Here is a 20,170-nt window from a genome sequence, read left to right on the forward strand (position 1 = left end):
AACAGACATGTCTGGATTTCTTTAACTTAGTTCCAGCTATAGTAAGTCCTGCTCTGCCCTGCCTTCTTCTGCTTAAAAAGAAAACAAACCATTGGGGAAGTAGAGTTGGTGTGTTCCATCTTCAGCTGTGATTCTAACACACTAGACCAATAGTGCAATGATCAATAGTCCAATAATCACAAGTTTTATTTTATATGTGTTATTTCATTTTTTAAAGGAAGAATTCAAACCTAACCTATCACTTCCAAATGGGATAAAAAGGCGTGAATATTGAATGAGCTCCAAGGTGCTTGAAGGATAACACAGCCACTCATTTAAAAATTCAATTAACCTTATCTTTCTCAAACTTGATTAATAATCCTACAGATAAATCACTTTAAAAAAAAAGCTGTATTATCTTTTGAATATACTCTGAAACTAACAAACCCAATAGTGCAATCCTATGCTATCTACTCAGAAGTCCCATTGAGTGCAGTGGAACTTACTCTCAAGTAAGTGAATGTAGGATTGCAGCCTTATTTTATTCCACCTACCCTGGGCAAGTCTAACTCTTCTTTTGCAATGCTTAATTTATGAAATTCAGAGCAAGTGTTTCAACACATTATTCCTGGGGAAATGAAAGCGCAGCCGATACTTGCATAGCAAACCATTGGGTACTCAACTACCCCAGCAAACTCATTCAAAATGCACATCTGCCATGTGAACAAGTCATGAAAATAGTTTGTACACATCCAGTGTAGTGTAAAATCAAAGCCTGAGAACATCTGCAGTCTTTAATTTGCTCTGAAAGGCAAAAGCTGAGCATTTAAACGGGTGTTTTTTTTAAAAAAGACATCACAGCCACTAGAACAAGCAAAACATTTCCCCCCCTGCATGCATTCTTCTTTTTTTACTATTCATCTCATTTCTGGTTAGAGAGCCATGACATTCTTGATGCAAATCAGAGTCAGGGATAGATGAGCAACTTGGGAATGGGGAAGACCAAAACTGCATTATGCCTGAGTCAGACCATCAGTCTATCTGTCTCAGTGCTGACTACGTTGTCAGGGACTCTGGGGAAAATTTCCAGTAGTAGCAGGAGATGCTGGAGACTGAACCTGAGAACTTCTGCATGGAAAGCAGATGCTCTGCTACTGAGCTACGGCCCTTACTCTGAAGGGGCAGGGACCCCCTTTAACATAGAGAGGAAAGAGGAAGGAGGGTTCTGAGGCTTGCCTTCTGTCTAATTTGTTTTGACACACCATCAAAAGTTGGAGCAGGCAATGCCTTTTACCTGATTCTGGACTCCCAAGAGGGAAATTTGTGTGAGAGACTTGCTTCCATGTCAACCTTTTGGGGCCTGGGGACCCAGTGCTTCCCCCACCCCCAGGGGTACTCAAGGGTACACAGTACTGGCAACTTTTCTTTTCTAGAAGAAAAGCACTGTGGGGGCCCATCTGCAAACCAAATAAATTGTTGTGCCCCACCAGCACCAATTACAACACTGCAGCCCATTCTATCAGCTACAGTAGAATGCTTCTTTCAAGCCTAATTTCAGCTAGGTGCGGGGAAGGGGACCATGTGAGTGCTGGGAAAGGCCTCTGTGAGTGCAGATGGATGCCACGCTGATGAGCCCTGGCTCCAAGGCTTCCATTAGCCCCTTGTTTCTGATCCTATGCCCTACTGCAATGGGACTAGCTGTTCTAACCCCTGATCTGCACTGTGGGGTGGAGTGTTAGCTTGTGGCAGACTTGGGTATGTAAGTGAGCTGGGCTAGAAGCAGGCAGAAGCCAGAGAGTGAGAGTTGTGCTTGATTTCTGCTTGAATCCGAGGATGTGGCTATAGAAGCAAGACTGAACCTGGATCTGAACCTACTGGTATCTCCCTGTGTTCCAACAGGCCCTTTGTGCCCCACCTGGATCATGTTAAGGGAAAACCTGTTAGATTAGACCAATGGTCCAGCTTCCATCACGTTGGCTGAGGCTGGGGGGTAGTTGGCGTCCAACAAAATCAGGACTACCGATTCCTCTCCTCTGATCAGGCTGAGTAATCAGATTCAGGCTGAGTAGTCAGATTCACATTGGACAGGACTGTGGAAGTGATCTTCTCTGGACCTCTACATCTACAAAGCTGGATGCAACTCCCATCTTCCCTGTTGAATAGCTCTCACCATTGATGAAATTTCTCTTAATGGTCAGTTAATATGATTCCTCACCATTTCACCCATTAGAACTAGTCTGCTCCATCTTCTGCATGACAGATCTTCAGCTATTTGAAGACAGATGTCACATCTCCTATGAATGTTCTCTTCTCCAGCCTAAAACATATCTAGCATCCTGCTTCTCACAGTGGCCAACTGGATTCCTTAGGGCAGCCTATAAGCAAGATTGAAGCCCGCTACCTTTCAATGGTAGCTTTTGTCAGCTGTGTATGTAGAAATTGTCCCTGAAAACTGGGGAGGAGTGGGAGAATCTTTGTGAAGTTTATAAGCGTTGGGATCAACTAAGTTCTATTCAGACCAGTAGTCACGTCAATTAATTTCAACAGGTGTGGTCTTTGTAGGGCTAGCACAGGATACAACCCATTACGATGTGACCTGGGACCATTCTTCCTTTTACTTCCTACCCCCCATTTTTTAAAGCCTCTCTCCACTCTGCATCTGTGCAGCTTCCTTGGCCATACCTGGAGTCTCAGTAGAAGAACACAATGATCTAACATTCTCCCATAGGCAATCCAGGAAGGGCAGGTGGACAGGGAGCCTGTGGAGATGGCAGAGTGTGAGAGGCTTTTTTTTTTTTTAAGGAAAAAGTATAAAAGAAAAAACCCCATGGCCATATTTAGTTAAGCACCAACCTTCTGCCCCCTGAAAAATTCAACAAAATTATCTGCCCTCCCACCAAAAAAAACCAAGAAGATAGCTGCTGTTTTTGTAGATGGCAAGGAGTTCCATGAAACAATTTGAACAGAACATCTACACAAAACAATAACAAAATAAAGTGACACACCATTTTGCATTAATATTCACAACCATAATGAAACATGGAAACACGCTTGCAAGCAAACCTTTAATTTCTTATACTAAAGTTCATTTCCAAATTAAAAAAAGAAAAGAAATTTTCTGTAGGAACTTCGTTCTTGAAAGCTCTTGGGAGCAAGCCCTCGTTTTGGCTCCCGTATTGATTTGTAAACGTTCAAATATAATTGGGCTACATTCATGCTTTCTGATTTATGCATAGGAACAGCAATGGCGAAGGAAAAATAGGCAGACTCTCTCTCTTACCCAGCATAAATAACAGCTTAATTGCAAACGCCACAAGAACTACCTAGCGAATGAAATGAATTTGAGCCACCGTTTTTGTACAGAAAGGCTGTGTGTCATTGATAGCTGCATCTTGCTTTACTGTGCTGAACGTAATTGTTATGTTTATGGAATAAACTTACTTTTGTGGCACAAAGCAATCACATAGGCTCAAGCACTGAAGGGCTGTATCACGGACCAATGACCTAGCTATCTCCCACCCAAACTGCATATTGATCATGAGGGGCATTTGTGGCCTTTATTAAGGAGCTGAATTTTAAAACATCAGTGCAGTGAGCTACACAGTAGCTGAAATGCTACCTGGGCTTCACGCAACCCAATTTAAGCTCTGCTACCTGAGTTTGTCTACCACAGCCTGTCTCTTCTTACAAATATTAACTGTAAATATATCTGTTGCTTCATCCTGGGCCTCAGGCTCTCACCTGTAAAATGGGAATAGCAAGATAGCACCACTGGAAAAACAAACAAGAATGTAAAACATTTTTGCATAATGTAAGTGCTGTGCAAATGGTTACTAATTCTGACTTATTAGTTGGCTTTTTAGATTCAGCAGCACAGAATCACCTCTTGTCCTTTTCTCCTGTATTGGATTCTCAGACAGATTGTCTTATATATTTACAAAGGCCAGTTTCCAACTATCTCTCAAGGATGAGGAACATGTGGCCTCCTAGATGCTGTTGGGGCTACCACTTTCATCACCCCAGTTGATTGGCCATGCTGGCTTGGGCTGATGAGAATTGGGAGCCCAACAATACTGCGTGTGACAGGTTTCCCATTCCCACTCTAGCATAACTAAGAAAGAATATTAGTGGCTATGAGGTTTCTCAGAGGGCACTTGCAAAAACAAGCCCTGCTTCAGAGATGTACTTTTCAACCAATACTTTTGGCTCAGTACTTTTGAGCATCAACCAAGTAAACTTGTGCTGTCTTTGAAAAAAACAAAACAAAAACAAATAGATGGTGAGAAATATAGCTCAGTTCTTGAAAGTGATCCAGTGAGCTGGCACCCAGGTGCTACCAAACAACCATTTCCAAGAAATCTATTAAAAGATGTATTTATTTTGCATTTCTACTGAGTATATGACAGAAAAGCTTAAAAACCACTTCTGTGATATTCTGCACAGCCAGTCAAACAAACAAACAAAACAAAACAAACAAACAAACAAACAAAAACAGAAAACACTTGGATCTTTTCCTTTTGGTGAGCTTCTGCTAGATCACTAACAACTGAATGTTCAGTGTCTAGAGCAGGAGTAGCAAGTGTGTCTCCCTCTAGACTTCAGGCTCCAGCTCCATCAGCCCCAACCAACATGGCTAATGGTCAGGGATGGTGGGAACTATAGTCTTGCAACAACTGAAGGGAACCACAGTGGCTACTCCTGGCCTAGCACCTACTGGTCTAACCCAATAGCTGTTTTCAGTTAATAGAATTTCCCCCCACACTTCCTGTAGAGCAAACTGAGTTCCATATGTTGTGCTGCTGCTGACTTTGGCAAAACTTTGCAATTCTGTGGAATGACGGAATGCCTTATTTACAAACTGATAAACTGTATTTCCAGGAAAAATGAGTCAAGAATGGAGTTATGTTTCAGGACATAGCTTTGGACAAGACTCTCCTGTGCCAACTCAAATCAAGCTATTAAGCAACTCTGTAAAGTCCCGCTAGGATTGCTGGGGTTACATTTTGTGTATGACAAACTGGTTGTTTGGCTGCACTTTGGACTGGGTCAAGCTTCCCCAGACACCATGGTGAAATGAGTTCAGTCTTGGCCTTGCCATCCATTCACTCTTCAGAGGGTCTTTCACTCTCTTCAGTGCTTTTCTCAGGCAAAGTCTCTGGATTGGCCTCAGATGGATTACCAAACCCAGGATCTTCTGGCTGAGTCCCGTCTCCATCGTAGATGATATCTTCTGGATTTGGGGGTGGTGGGCAGAATTCCTCACTGGGAAACATCTCTTGAAATATGGCCTCAGCCTATTTGGAAGGAAGCAAACATTTAGTTAACCTCTTTACTGGCTGAGATTACAAACCAATCCACATGCATATTGTTGTGTGTCCACAAGCAACAAAACCGTATTTCACATCTGCCTCGCCACGTGCTTGTTCACAATACTGCTCCTAAGAGATACCCAAGTACTTCCTTTATTCATTCATACTCATCTCTCCCTAAGAAACAGAAAAGGGAGAAAATGTGTGCATGCACACGCTTAGCCTTTACTCAGATCCCTTGGAAAAGCTGTAGAATTCATTTGAGCCTTGAAAAGCACACAGAGCTGAAAGAGGAAGTGGGAAAGAGTGTCACTCTTCCAACTTCCTCCTTCCACTGTATGTATTTTTCAAGGTAGAAAAGGTTGCCACCCTTACCATCTCAAGACCAAGAAGGGCAGAGAGTTGGGACTCAAAGGCTTCATAAGTGCCAGGGGGAACATAACAAATGCATCATTTCACCTACCACTGAGTTAAAGATTAAGAGCTATATATATAATTATGGGCACAATGCTGTCAGGGTTGAACACTTCTAAATCCCACTGATTTCAAATGGAAGAGAGCTAAGTGAGCAGCATATACTTTTACATTCTGATAACCAGATAGGACTACATAGAAACATTTTCAGCCATGTCTGTCCGAGTGAGCATGCAAGGATAACATGCACAACTTCTTACACTCACAAGGCTATAGCAACCATTAATTTTTAAATGACTCAGGCCAAGTGAGAATATATGCAAGAAATTTTAAGCAGCTGCAGTTGCCCTCCCTATGGCCGTTATCAATGGGCTTTTTAACAGAACAGCTGACACAGCCTGAATGCTCACATCTGATCTGTATATTCAAAGGCTAATAGTAGCCTTAATTTTGTTTTACAAGGCAATAATTTGACTGGTAAGAGGATAAAAGATGAAGATCAAAGACTTATATTGGAAGCAGACGGCTTCTGTGATAATATTAATAAATTATCTTTTCCTCCCTCCTTTTTTATAAAAAAGATACTGCTGGAGATTATTTATTTCTAAAACTGGGTGAACTCTTAGATGAATTTGGGGGGAAACGCCCAAGCTTCCTCCCTGCTTCCAAAAGACCAAGAAAGGTTGTTTAATTTTTTTTGGGGGGGGGTGAAATTTGAAGGCTTGGAGAAATCATCTCTACCCACCTGTCTTCCTACAACACACCAACTGTCTCCATCATAATGGAACTAGGGTGTAAGAAAGGAAACAGCACAGACAAGGAGAGAGGAGGCTGTCTATTCTATATAACCTTCTCTTCTGCTGTCTACCTTTGCTCCATTTCTTCCCTCCTCCCACCCCCAATTCCTCAAACCCATATGAGCCAGCAGAAGAGGGTGTGGGAAAACGTTTGCGCATATAAAAAAGGGCTGATGGAACCATCCCATTGTCAGGGTAGGTCATTTCCCAGTTCACATTAAGAAGCTATAATTAAACGTCCCTGGGTATGGAAGTGAGAGCTGCCCATAGACAATCAATTGATATATCCAAGAGACACATAGCCCCCTCCAAACCCAATAGAGAAGACTCCTCACTCTCTGTAACTCAGCTCTTACTGTGTGAAGCATTTAACTAACAGCCTTGCTAACAGAAATTCCAAAGCAAAGGCAGTTTAATGTTTCCATATGGCGGGCTGGAAGGGCCTAGAGCTAGAGAGAGTGGCTTTAGACAGCCCCATGGTGTATTTAACATTGAATACTGCAGGTCAGACTTGTTCATAACAATCCTGAATGGTTTATAACAATCCTAAAGTGTTCCCTATTTCTCCTATCCCCATTTAGCAGGCTGGGCTGTGAGAGTAGCATGAAACAAGCTTGCAGTGTGGCTCGCTGCTATATGAGCAGCAAGTGGGAGAGGGAGAGAGTAGCTTAAGGCAGCGCTGCAATACAATACAATACAATACACTCTGCACACTGTAGGTCAAAGGAGGGGCTGAGACTGATCTAGAGTCTCTTGTTTTTTAAGTTTTTATGCTTTCCAAATTTATGCATTTCATTAGTTTTACAATCAATTTAACATTTCAAAGTTTGACTTCCTTCCGCCTCTTTCTTCAGTTCCTGAAATTTATTTTTTAATATCTTCTGCATATCCAAATTCATTTAATTTGCTCATTAAATTATCTACTTTAAATACATATTCTTATGAAACTGCAGGTTATTACAATAATCCTGCTAATGTTTTTATCTGTTTGCAATGTATCTGTAAATATTCGATAAACCATTTCCATTCTTTTATTAAAAGTTTGTTATCTTGATTTCTTATTCTTCCGGTACGTTTTGCTAGATTGGTCTACAGAAGTGGTTCCCAACCTTTCTTTTTGGCCATGCCCCACCTAAGCATCTCTAAAATCCCGATGCCCACCCCCCGACATATAATTCTTATTATTCATAAAGTGAACTCCTATTCACATGGAGGAAGCCTAAAAGGCCATTCACTGTTAATAACTCATTCTCGAATTGCCTCCCCTTAAAAATCAAATTGCCTCCCATGGGGTGTGTGCCCCACATTGGGAACCATGAGTCTAGAGTCTCAGTCAACCCCCCTGCCTCTCTCAGGTTGCAGCAAAAGGCAGTTTACTGCTCTCAGACCTCCACCCAGGCCAAGTCCAGCACTCAATTGCATGCAGAAGCCTTGTGCTCCACTGGTACTTGCAACAGACATTGGTTGCAGTTCTAAAAGTAAATAGGACTCCTGTCTTCGATGCTAGCTTGTTCTTTTTTCAGCCCCCTGAGTCACATCTAACTTACTTCAATTTTAATTAACAGGATTTATATGTGGTTTAATCATCCATAACCTCTAAGTGGTTTACGTAAGCCAACACATGCAGATTTTGTTGCAGAAACCCCACTTGCCTCTATTTCTTGACTGGCCCACAAAACAAAATAGGTATTACAACCCTGCAGTAAACCATCACCCTGAATGTTCTTCAGTCAAAAGCTGAAAAATGTGGGACACCTCCCTTACCTGTTTGACAGCACAGTCATTTCCCAATGCGTTGTCTGGCCCAGAACAAACATAGATGTTGGGAGGCAAATTGGCATAGGATGTCCTGTCTACACCAGAGGAGTCTCTCATGTTGAAATATACCGACCAGAGAATTTGAGGCTTTTGCCCTTCTCCTGCGCCTTCACTTTCTGCAACAACGGGGGGGAAGACTTTACTCACCAGAATTAAAAGGCAGCAAGACGTGTATAGTACAGCAAAATGTTGGAAAGGCAAATTATTGGAGGTTGTGCTCTAGATTCTCCTACCTTTGGGGATTATGGACGAGGCCCTTTTGTTGCTGGTACCCTGATTGTGGAATAAGTCTCTCTGAAATGGATATCTGAAAGCATCTGAGAGCCCCCCTGCTTCTGGTTATTAAATATGGCTTTGTGAAAAGGAACCTTAATGTGGTTACTTACAGCTGCATACAGTGAACAAAGCATCAGACTGATTAATTCAGGGGCCCATGGGAATCATAGAGTTCCTTGAGAAAGTTTTGAACCTCAAACCGGGTAGAAAACCATATTCAAGGAGATTCAGAGCATCTCCTAGAAGGGGTTTCACTCAGAGCAGAGAGTGTTCATGAGCACTGAGATCAACTAAGGAGGATGAGACCACTGCTTAAGCACTCCAGTATGGGTTTTAGGGCTCAAAATGGAACCAAGGCAACACAGGCTGTTATATACAGCAAGCCACAGACTAGCACACCTTCAAAACAATGGAGGATACCAGCCTCTACTGCCTCAGGAAGCAGTGGCTGACCTCATACACAGGATCTTACTTAGGTGGTATTTTCCACACACAGATAGCTTTTCAGGGTCCCTGTACAGATGTGTGTATATATAATTCTGTAGCAATGAGGGTGGTATGTTGGACTGAGAAGATATGGCTTCAAATCCACACTTGGGCATGAAGCTCACTAGGCAACCTGCGGTCAGTCGCTATGGCCCTAACTGCACATCATATTAAACCACAGGTTATAACAAACTATAGTTTAACATGCACAAGCAGTGTGCTGGTACACCCTGCTCAAAATTTCCTGTGGTACATCTCCCCTGCTCTGCCATGTCACAGACAACACAAGCACACCTGTATCATCTGAACTTGGGCTCTTGTTTCATTTCCCATACACAGAGACCATGAGCAGTCAACCAGGATTCGTTGTTGGCTTTCTGTTTGGGAATATTAAGTCTTGCTGCTCTGCATTTTAATTATGTGTACATGACTGGGAAAGAAGTGGTAACCAACCCTGAGGCTTTTAAGGCAGGGAAGAGGGGGAAACACACACACCCCTGAAATAAAATTTAAAACAAATGCTATGCTCACATTGCTTAGAAAGAAAGAAGCCTTTCATAATGGATAAGAACAGAGGTTTGAAGGTATTTTTAAAAGGCAAGCACAGGACAACTAATCTCTCTCTCTCTCTCTCTCTCTCTCTCTCTCTCTCTCTCTCTGTGTGTGTGTGTGTGTGTGTGTGTGTTTAAACAGATGTATAATGACTGTTCTCAAGGAGAGAGCAGTTTACCTTTTCCAATCTATTTGGAAGGGATAGTCAACCAGCATAAAGCCTGACGCAGTGCATTCTTTTAAAAATATTATTAAAAGTTCCTAGTACTCTTAAAAAAAAAAGAAGTTACTTCTTCCTCATTTAGGCAAGAAAATGAATAGAGTCCTCTTCTTCAGGTGACTTTGCTTCTCTGACCTGCCATGGCCCAGTGCTCACTTTATCTGGTGATTCATTTTCAATAACTCCAACAGTATTTGTTCTGACATTTTAATTAAAATATGACCACTACCTCATCTTGATGATAAAAAGGCCTATGTGTCAGTGAAAACTAGCTTCTCAGTGCCTCAGTGCACCTGAGGACCCTCCTGATCACAGAGTTCCTCCAAAAGAATTTCAGGCAGCTTCTAAACAATACATCACTTCAAAACCAGATCACTTTAAGCATTAAGATTAATGTTAAGAAGGAGGCAGGAGGGAAAGGACAAGATGATGCTAAGTGGCAATCTAACCACTTTTTCGTATTCCGAGGTGTGTTTTTTTCAGATCTGTACAATGCTGGTTTGGTTTCAGGTTTTTTTTCCCTCTTTAAGTTAAATTACGGGAGATGAATTGGGAGCAATAGAAAATGGATTTGCAGTGTTTATATGAACCGTCACTCTGGTCTGCTAATGGGAGTTGAAAAAGTAATACCTGCATAAATAAATAAATAAATAAATAGCCCTACAAATTTATAGTGTAATTTGTTGTTATTCTGCATGATTAAGTCCCATGGCACTCCAAAGCAAGTGCCTCCCCAGACAATACTGAACCTGGACAGCCACCATAGGAGGACCATGGCACATCCAGAGATGCACATAGAACTAGCTTCTCATTTTGTCTGATAAAACATAAAGTAAATAAAAAGATGCACACACATAATCAGCAAGGCTTTTGACGTGACTTCTGATACCTAAGTGGTGGAATGGCTGTCAATCAACTGGGGCTGAGAGAGAAGATTGTAAAGCATGACTTTTGTTTTAAAGTAAAACAAAACAAAGCATTTACCTGTTTCTGTACTTTCACTGAACAACTGGCCCACAACAGGCTCCAAATCTTCTTTAGCAGTTTTAATGGACGAACAAGTTAAATGCACCAAATCTGTTGGAATGGGATAGAAAGGCACTTTTAGGATCCTCCACAGCCTGGTATTCACAATTTTGACTATTAGTGTTAAAAGTGTAGGTCAGCTTGGAACTGGGCTGTATCACGTGGAAACAGTGCAGCGTTTATCAGGTCAGACTTCTGGGGCGAAGAAGCTGCAACTTTCTTGGGACAACAACATTCAATGGCAGTGATATGGCATGGTAAACTTCCTCATTGCACTAAAACGTGGTCATGTGAATCCACCCTGAACTGCATTTAAAATTGCACATAGCTTTGCAATTTAAAATAATTTCCAACCCAGGTGACAACAATTAAAAAGAAGAAGAAGCAAGCACCACCAACTGAAATCAAGTCATGAGTAAAATACCTTAAACACTATTTCAGCTATTAATATGCAAAAATCAATCTTTGTCCCTCCCCACTTTCTAAAATAACTGGATAAGCCTTTTTTAAAAAAACAAAAAACCAACAACCCAACAACAACCTCTCCATAAAAATTTCAAAGAAAGAAGCTTGCATTTTGAATATGAGCAACAGAGAACTTTCGAATGCTGAGTCTGGCCACTGCCATTGAATGCCCCAATAGCATCCAGTTCCTCTACCATCTTGTGATGGCCAATTCCTTGTCTAGATTCCCTTCCAAGGTTTCCGAGAGCAGGGTCTCCAGAAGTGATCATCACAAATAAGAAGGCTCTATAGACAGCAGAAGAAGAACCTTGCTGAATCAGGCCAAAGGCCTATCTGATCCAGCACTCTGTTCTCAAAGTGGCCAGCCAGATGTCTAAAAGAAAACTGCAAGTGGAACCTGAGCATAACACACACTCCCCCACCTGCAATTTCTTCCAGCAAGTGGCATTCAGAGTCATACTGTGACAACTGGAGGTAGAACTACAGCCACTGTGGCTGGTTGCTGCACCTCTGTGGATGCTCCCCAGAGCATTCTAATCATTTTTTAGGTTAAAAAAAACACCACACCTGTCCACACTCTAAATTTGAGTTTTATCTTGATTATTTGCTTTGCTTGTTTTATCATTTGACTTTTTGGAATCTACATTTTAATGCTTAACTTTTATTATTGTTTAACCTATTCTTCCCATATGCCTTCAGAATTCTTAAATTAATAAAAAGGAGTGATATAATTTTAAAAATAAATAAATAAATAAGCAAATGCAGAGAAAACTGAAGCATTTGCTATTTTGTAGAACGTTTGCCATAAAATCTTTTTTTTTCCTATTAAAACCACGATAATTGAAGTTCACTTTAATTTACTATATAATTATCTGATCACATGTGATGTTACTGCTATGAGCCATCAGCATGCCCCCCACCCCACTGCCTTGGCAGTGTGTCTCTGATGTAATTGGGTTTAACTAAATTAGTTATATAGTGTGCCACTGCTGGTCTTTGAGTAATTCATTTAGGGCTGGGGAGGGCACCCTGTCTGTATAGCCTAAGGAAGTGGTTTCCAATTAACTATGTATTGTGGACCCCCTGATTTTCAAAAGCCAAGCCATGGGCCCCCCATTTTGATATCTCTACTGTATGGGTTACGTGGACACCCTGGGGTCCATGGACCACCAGTTGGGAACAACTGGCCTAAGGGAAATCCTACATCAGTCATACTGTGGGTATACCCACTGAAATCAATGGACTGAAGAAGAAGAAGAAGAAGAAGAAGAAGAAGAAGAAGAGTAGTAGTAGTAGTAGTAGTAGTTTGGATTTGATATCCCGCTTTATCACTACCCTAAGGAGTCTCAAAGCGGCTAACAATCTCCTTTCCCTTCCTCCCACACAACAAACACTCTATGAGGTGAGTGGGGCTGAGAGACTTCAGAGAAGTGTGACTAGCTCAAGGTCACCCAGCAGCGGCATGTGGAAGAGCGGGGAATCGAACCCGGTTCACCAGATTACGAGTCTACTGCTCTTAACCACTACACTACACTGGCCCATTGATTTCAATGGGTCAACTCTGAATATGACTAGTGTTGGAAAGTGCTCTCAGTACTTGGGGCACGAAGAAGGGAGTTTGGTTCCACTCAGCAGGCAACATCAGTTACATGCCTGTCTTCTGCACCATGTGACCCAAGGTCAGGTGTATCTGCATGCTTATCTTGCATAAATGAGTGGAAGAGATCAGCCATGTTAATAACCATTAACATCAAACATCCAACAAAATAAAAGGAAAAGGGAAATATTCTTTATGCTTTGTCCAAAATCCAGACACAATTAGATTCATACACATCTGGCCAACTCACAAACATCTTAATTATAGATGTTTGTATTTTCATATGCTTGTGTAATTATATACTTGTAAACTGCTTAGAAAACTACGTGGTAAATATATTAATAAATAATAGCCAGGTAGAGATTTGAACATGGAACTCAATGTCCAAGCTGAAAGCTATATTCATGACAGCACAATGACAATAGCAAACAGTTTGCAAAATGGAAAAAAGCATATATGCTAACTTGGGGGGAGGGGGAACTGCACCCATTGAAGCTAAAGGAACACTTTAAAAATGTTTGAGAACAGCCATAACCAGATGGGGCAAGCAGGGCAGAGGAATGTGATGGGTGTTTACCCTCCATTTGGCAATACAGTTGTAAACTCATTGACTAGAGAAGAAAAGCTAAGTGCTAATGCCTTGCAGATATGGGCTTCCTGCGGTGTGCTATAATAGAGTTTTTTTATATATATAAAAATTAGCTAACCACCTGTCATTTTAATGAATGAGCATTAGCAGTCCAATTGACCTGAAGTGTAAATACATAATTATAGACTTTTTAATAAAAGCTTATTAAAGTGATTTTTAATAACAAAAGGTGGTAGTGAGGAAAACACACAAAGTCTATAGGCAGATCATAAGAACAGCTACTTCTCAAACTAGTGCAGAACTTCCTTAGTTTTCATTGTTTGCAATTTATTAATCTTGGAAAGTGGGTGTCTCAGTTCAGTTTTTTGGGACACACAATGAGAAGGTTTGGTTTGAGCCTGTGGTATTTTGAGACAGCAGCTGATGACACACTAACTGGAAAGGTCCTTAAGTGATACTTGCCCTGTCTCCCCCCAACACTGTAAGCAACTGGGTATGAGAAAGGTCTCTCCTCTCTCACTAGTTATTCCAACTTCCACCCCCCATCCCATTGTGCAAGCAGGATAGTTCTACCTGTAAAATGAACCCCACACAAGGTCAATATACCACCGATAATACAGAAGTTCAATTTTTTTAAAAAATTCCCAAAGCAACTGGAAACAGTTATGTTTTAGACCCCCTTAGTTTATTATGTTCAGAGTAGAACTTTAATAGTAAACGTTCCGTTGTCAAGAAAAGGCAAATGGATAGGAAATTAAATTGCCTGGGCAAGTATTTGTTCCAACCTTTAACATCCGCATTTCAATGCAGTTTATTTGAAAAACCTTTCTAATAAGGAGATCTCTTAGAGGAAATGCCACAAAGCCCTTTTCAGGAATGTCATTACTTTTCTATATAATATATTATATACTGTTAAAACACAGAAATCATCAAAAAACTTTATTGCTGTATTAACAAGGTCCCATTTCCTTTAAGCTATTCTTATGCAAATACATATATATTAATCTCATTCACTGCTGCTACATTTTGTAGCTGCAACCATTTAAATAGGTAACAGAATTGGCTACATATTGGGTTTTGGCCTGGCAGATAAAGGGCTCGGGAGATTGATGCAAACAGAAGATTGCAGAAATACTGGGGATATAGGATAATTTTATATTGAATCTTCTATCAAATTTCTCCAAATTTTGCAAAGCTATTCTCTAAGTTGTTCTTGTTGGCATCTGTTTGTCTCAACAGACAACTGAGTGTGCCTCCAGAGGTGAATTAAAACTGCTGCATTAGCTGACCTCCCTGGAGTGCTAGCCTGGGCAGTGTGTGTGGATGTCCTGAGATGCCCAGATGACATGTACCAAATGAAAGCAGAGCAATATGTTTGGCAGTAGCTTGGCTGAAGGAGCTGCCAAAAGGAGGCATACAAGGCGCCATCCAAGCGTCTTAGGGACTCCACTCCAGATTTGTGTAGGGTTTACTCCTGAGCCTTTTCTACTCCCAAAAGAGAAGGATCCAACAAGGTTTAGGATAAGAGTTTTCCTTCTCCTAGATGGGCTTCCTTCCCGGGTTGACAAGCCCTATCTGCCTCTTCATAGCATGTGCAGAAACTGTTTTCTTGACCACTGAACCCACAATCGGTCTTGACTGCTCAATCCACCAGAGCATGTATTTGAATGCAGGGGAACACCAAGGGTTTGAGACCCATCAGCTACCCTCACCTGGTCTAGCTGGCAGGTCAAAGCTGTTCCTGATGTGTGGCCGCTGTCACATGTTGACAGTTTGCAGGAGCCACAATTGAGAGCTGAGTGCAGGGTGGGGACCAAAGGTGGACAAACCACACCAGAAGGAGCATGGTGTGTCCCCCACCAGAGGTTACTACTTCTCCCCTAACACCCCAAGTAACGGGAACAAAAATAAATATACTAGAAAAAGGATCCAAAAAAGGGTATATAAGTGAAAACAGCAGACAAAAATGCACCATATTAGGAAAAACAGCTTGCAAATGTATATATAGATTTTCAGAACTTTTTTTAATATAAAAAAAAGAATTTGCAAAAAAATGTGGAAAACTGAATTTAAAAATAGAAAAAAAGAAACAGAGAGAACCTGAAATTGACAGATTTGCTCATCCCTAAGAACACACACAGAGGAATCTATGCCAGAGAGCAGTTGTTGGTGACAGTGTATTCCTGGAGTGTATCTCCTGCTGTATCTACTACTACTACTTGCAAGTCCCTTTCACACCAGTGTAAGTCAGGACAAATATGCATGCTGCTATCAAGCATGTATTGGCTACATTCCTGAGATTTATAGGGTATTTGCCATTCCCACTGAGAGTTGGCATTTCCTTTCTTGCCACAATAACAAAGAACAAAGTCAGAACATGTACTCACATGTATTCTTCATGCATGTCATGGTTGAAGAACATAGTTCTATGAGGCAGACAGCAGGCTGACCTGGCTCCATAGGTGGGACAGTCAAAATGGAAATCTGGAAAGCAAAGAAAACAGAATCTCTTTAAAAAGTCTTCCAAAAGAATCCATCTAGTAGTTCTTTGCAGGCTACAATGCAAGGCCCTTTCGCCTTTGCACCAGCATATTTAGCATATTATAAACCCAAGTCTGCCAAAGCGCTATTCAAAAAGAGACTGAGGGATGTTTGCCCCTGCTGCCTAATTATGCCTATTTTATTGAAAGCCACAACCACTGTGCTCTTCTCAATGGTATGCTTTGCTTAAGAAAAGTGCAGCATTTAGATTTCAGCAATAAACAATGTCTACTAAGGAAATAGCCACTATGGAAATGTGATTGGAGGCTTTACTTGTTCACGTGGGATGTATTTGTAGAGGTGGAACATATCCCTTGCTCTACAATTGATTGTCTCATTCAAAGTGAGACTAGAAATAAATAAATTAATAATAATAATAATAATAATAATAATTTTTATTTGTATCCCGCCCTCCTAGACAAGTAGCTTCATCTACATTGGCCGCAGAGATTTTCCAAATTTAAACCAGGCAACTTTATATGCATACTTATGTAATAGGATTATTTTAAAGGATGTCTGGTTTTATCTGATTTGCAAAGCTGATCTGTATACTTGTTCCTGTTACAACCTACAGTTTATAGTTTTAGATTTGGAAGTTATACAGAAATGCAGTGGGGTGTAGAACGTTGACCTTGAATCCGGAAGACATTTGTCCAAATCCTCACTCAGCCATGAAGCTCACTGGCAAATTTAGGTCAATCATAGCCTTGGTTTAATCTACCAATAGGGTTGTTGTAAAACTACAATGGGATCACATCCAAGTATACCAATTCCCTTGAAGGAAGGCCATGGTTTCAAGCAACCTGTTGTTTGTCTGGACCTGGTATGTGTTTGGATGGGAGACTGCTTGGGAACCCAGATGTACATGCTTGAAGACTACCATGTTGGAAGAAAGCTGGAATTATAATTGCAATAAAATAGAGATCCAAATATAAATGAGATATATAGATTATGTGCAGAGAAGTGGGACCAGATCTCTAACTTGATGTTTATCAGCTCCATCTATCTGTTAGGCAGGTTAGATCCAGGTTAAGTTGTTGTGTCCAACTTGCTTCTTTGATTTCAATGGGACTAAAGTGTGATTAACTTAACCTGGATCCAATACATAACCTTTGCTTATACTTAAGAATTAACTTCATTGATCAAGCATCTATGATCTTGTTTGTCCATTTCCAAGTTTTGAGCATTCAAACTTAAAAACTCTCCTGTTTCCTGGCAAATGCGTCTAATTGTGACAAAGGCACTTAAATGGCTTTACAATGAATGGAAATTGTGATTGAAAATACAGTCACAAGCAAGCAGCTGTTTATAAGGCAGAAAGTTACCAATGCTTAATGGATGTGCTAACCTGCTGATCTGAGCTTGCCTTCAAAATCGACCGTTCAGTAATGAGAACCGCTCTGGAGATCTGCCTGTAAGTGAATAAAGCAATTATGGTCTATCACCAAAACATAAGAAGAAAGCAGCCATATGGATTCAGGGTTTCTCTCTCTCCAAAAATAACTATTACCACCATGAGAAACTAACATTCCACCAGCTTGCACATTGCTAATGACACATTTGCATATGGCCAGCTTAGCTAAGAAATTAACAATGACTCAAGTGCATGCATATATGAAGGCTGCCAGATCTGACTCTTAATATTTATCAAGTTATAATGAATATACTCAGTACTCCGTATGGAACATAATGTTTACTTCACCCATCACAGAATCACTCTAATAGCAAATTGTTTTAGAGTGTAGAAATATGCAAACACATCAACCAATACAGCCAATGACTGAGAGCCAAAGAACTGTGCAGCTAGTGGGAATACACCTAGAGGCTTTGGGCTTATGTTTCTTCCACAACACGCCACATGGCAAACTACCTTTGAAATGACATTCAACAGCAGCCTGCAGTAAGGTGTAGGGTTCTGATGTATTTTAAAAATTTCTCTAGGCCAGAAGAAGGGAACCTGTAGCCATCCAGGTGTCACTGCATTCCATCTCCCATCCGCCCCTACCAACATGGCCAATGGTCAAGGATAATGAGTCTTGGCATGCAGCAACACCAAGAGAGCAGCAGGTTCTTCATCCCTTATGTTCACCTAAAATAGCTATTTGGATCTTTGCCACTACAAATATGAAAAGAATAAGAAATTTATAAATGTGGAACCACTGCCAAATGATGAAAGTAGGAGAACCTAAGGCCAAGGGCACTTCTGCCACCACCAACTGAACAAAACAGAGTGTGTGGAGGGTGCAAGAATCTGCTGGAGTAGTCTGCTACTATTAGAAGCTGCTGCAGATAGAAGTCATGGGTCTGTGTGCTGTTGATTCACATGGAGAGTCACCAGGGTTGCATGCTTTGTTCTATATTGAGATATACATAGAACATAGGAAGCTACCTTATAGAGTCAGGCCATTGGTTCTAGTTCAGTACTTGTCTATACCAGGTGTGAGGAACATTTCACCTTCCAAATATTGCTGATCAACTCTCACCACCCCTGGTCATTGGCTACACTTGCTGCAGCTGATGTGAGTCGCATTTCAGCAACATCTGAACAGCCAATGGTTCTCCAGGGGGTTTACACTGATTGATAACAGTTCTTCAGGGTTTCACATAGGGGGCATTCCCAAGCCTACCTGGAGATGCTGGAGATTGAACCTGGGACCTTCTGCATGCAAAGCAAATGCTCTACCACTGAGCTACAGACCTTCTCCTGGATAGTTCCTGGGCTTGTGACTCTGCCTACCTATGCTAGCCTTCATTTTCCTCTCACCAGGAATGACTAGAAAGACTCCCAAATCAGGCTGTAGATTTGCTTGGTCAACAGCACTACTCACTGGATCATGATTATGGTTCCTGGGGCTCACTACGCAGCTGCTTTCAACCCAGCTCTGCCATCAATGAAGTGTACAGTGGCACCTCAGGTTAAGAACATAATTCGTTCTGGAGGTCCGTTCTTAACCTGAAACTGTTCTTAACCTGAGGTACCACTTTAGCTAATGGGGCCTCCCGCTGCCGCCACACGATTTCTGTTCTCATCCTGAAGCAAAGTTCTTAACCTAAGGTACTATTTCTGGGTTAGCGGAGTCTGTAACCTGAAGCGTCTGTAACCTGAAGCATATGTAACCCGAGGTACCACTGTATATGGATAGCATCTTGCCAATATGTTAGTGAAGAACAAGCAGCACAACATAACTGAAGGGGGGTGGGGCAGAAGTGCGATTATTTGGCAATCAACATGATGTTTCTCAAAAGACACATCGGACCAAGCTTCCTTATTTGATAAAATAATGGGCTGCATAGGCAAGGGGAAGGTATACCTCTGTAATTAAGATTCTTGGACTTCAAGCCATAATTTTGATCTAGTTCCTTATGTTTTCTTTACTGAAGAGACTGAAACCACTCCCCGGGGGGGAAATAATGTAATGTGATGAACTTGAAATTGGCTAAAGAAGTACATGTAAAGGAGGAGTGTGCAAAGGAGGAGTAATAAACAGCCTTATGACAGACTGGAAATGGAGACTTCTGCACGGATCAATAGTGGCTATCACATTACTGGATATCTTCATCTACAACGAGGATGAAGAATGAGGTGTATGTACCACATTTGTAAGAAATCCTGTTTCCCACAGTAGCCAGGCAAATGCTTTGGGGAAGCCCACAAGCAGGAGGTAAGTGAAACAGGCCTATCCTGCTGTTTTTCCCCCTCAGTAACTGGTATTCAGAGGCATTTTGACTGGAGATAGTAAACAGCCAGAATTACTTCCTCCAGGAGTTTATCCATAAGAACTTAATGGCTACAAGGTTCAATAAATTTAATTGGTGTGTTTTTTAAAAAAGAGAGAGGAAAAGACTAAGTTTTCAGAAAGCAAGGGGCTCTTTTTTTATTTGGACATCACAATGCGTTCAAAAAGAGCCCTGGTGCACCAGACCATAGGGCCACCTAGTCCAGCATCTCCATAGTGGCCAACCAGATGCTCTCCCTCATTCTTGCCTCTCAGCAACTAGTACAAGGCATGGTGCTTCCAGATGCAGAGGCAGCATGCCTTTGAATACCAGTTCCTGGGAGACAACAACAGGTGAGGGCTATTGCCCTCACAACCCACTGGT

At 41.4% G+C, this 20,170-nt stretch overlaps 1 protein-coding gene across 1 annotated transcript in view; it reads right to left on the reverse strand.

The window, feature by feature from the left end:
- Nucleotides 1-3,030: 3,030 nt before the first annotated feature.
- Nucleotides 3,031-20,170, reverse strand: part of CHM (CHM Rab escort protein) — a 69,527-nt gene continuing 52,387 nt past the window's right edge. The window contains exons 11-15 of the mRNA XM_083424225.1: nt 17,418-17,481; nt 15,916-16,012; nt 10,836-10,928; nt 8,264-8,433; nt 3,031-5,273 (exon numbers count right to left, since the gene is read on the reverse strand). Coding sequence (XP_083280351.1) covers nt 5,082-5,273; nt 8,264-8,433; nt 10,836-10,928; nt 15,916-16,012; nt 17,418-17,481 — 616 coding nt within the window. The 3' untranslated portion in view covers nt 3,031-5,081. The remainder of the gene's footprint in view (nt 5,274-8,263; nt 8,434-10,835; nt 10,929-15,915; nt 16,013-17,417; nt 17,482-20,170) is intronic.

The sequence above is a fragment of the Podarcis tiliguerta genome (genome assembly GCF_965153285.1).
Source record: "Podarcis tiliguerta genome assembly, chromosome: Z".
Taxonomy (NCBI): Eukaryota; Metazoa; Chordata; class Lepidosauria; order Squamata; family Lacertidae; genus Podarcis; species Podarcis tiliguerta.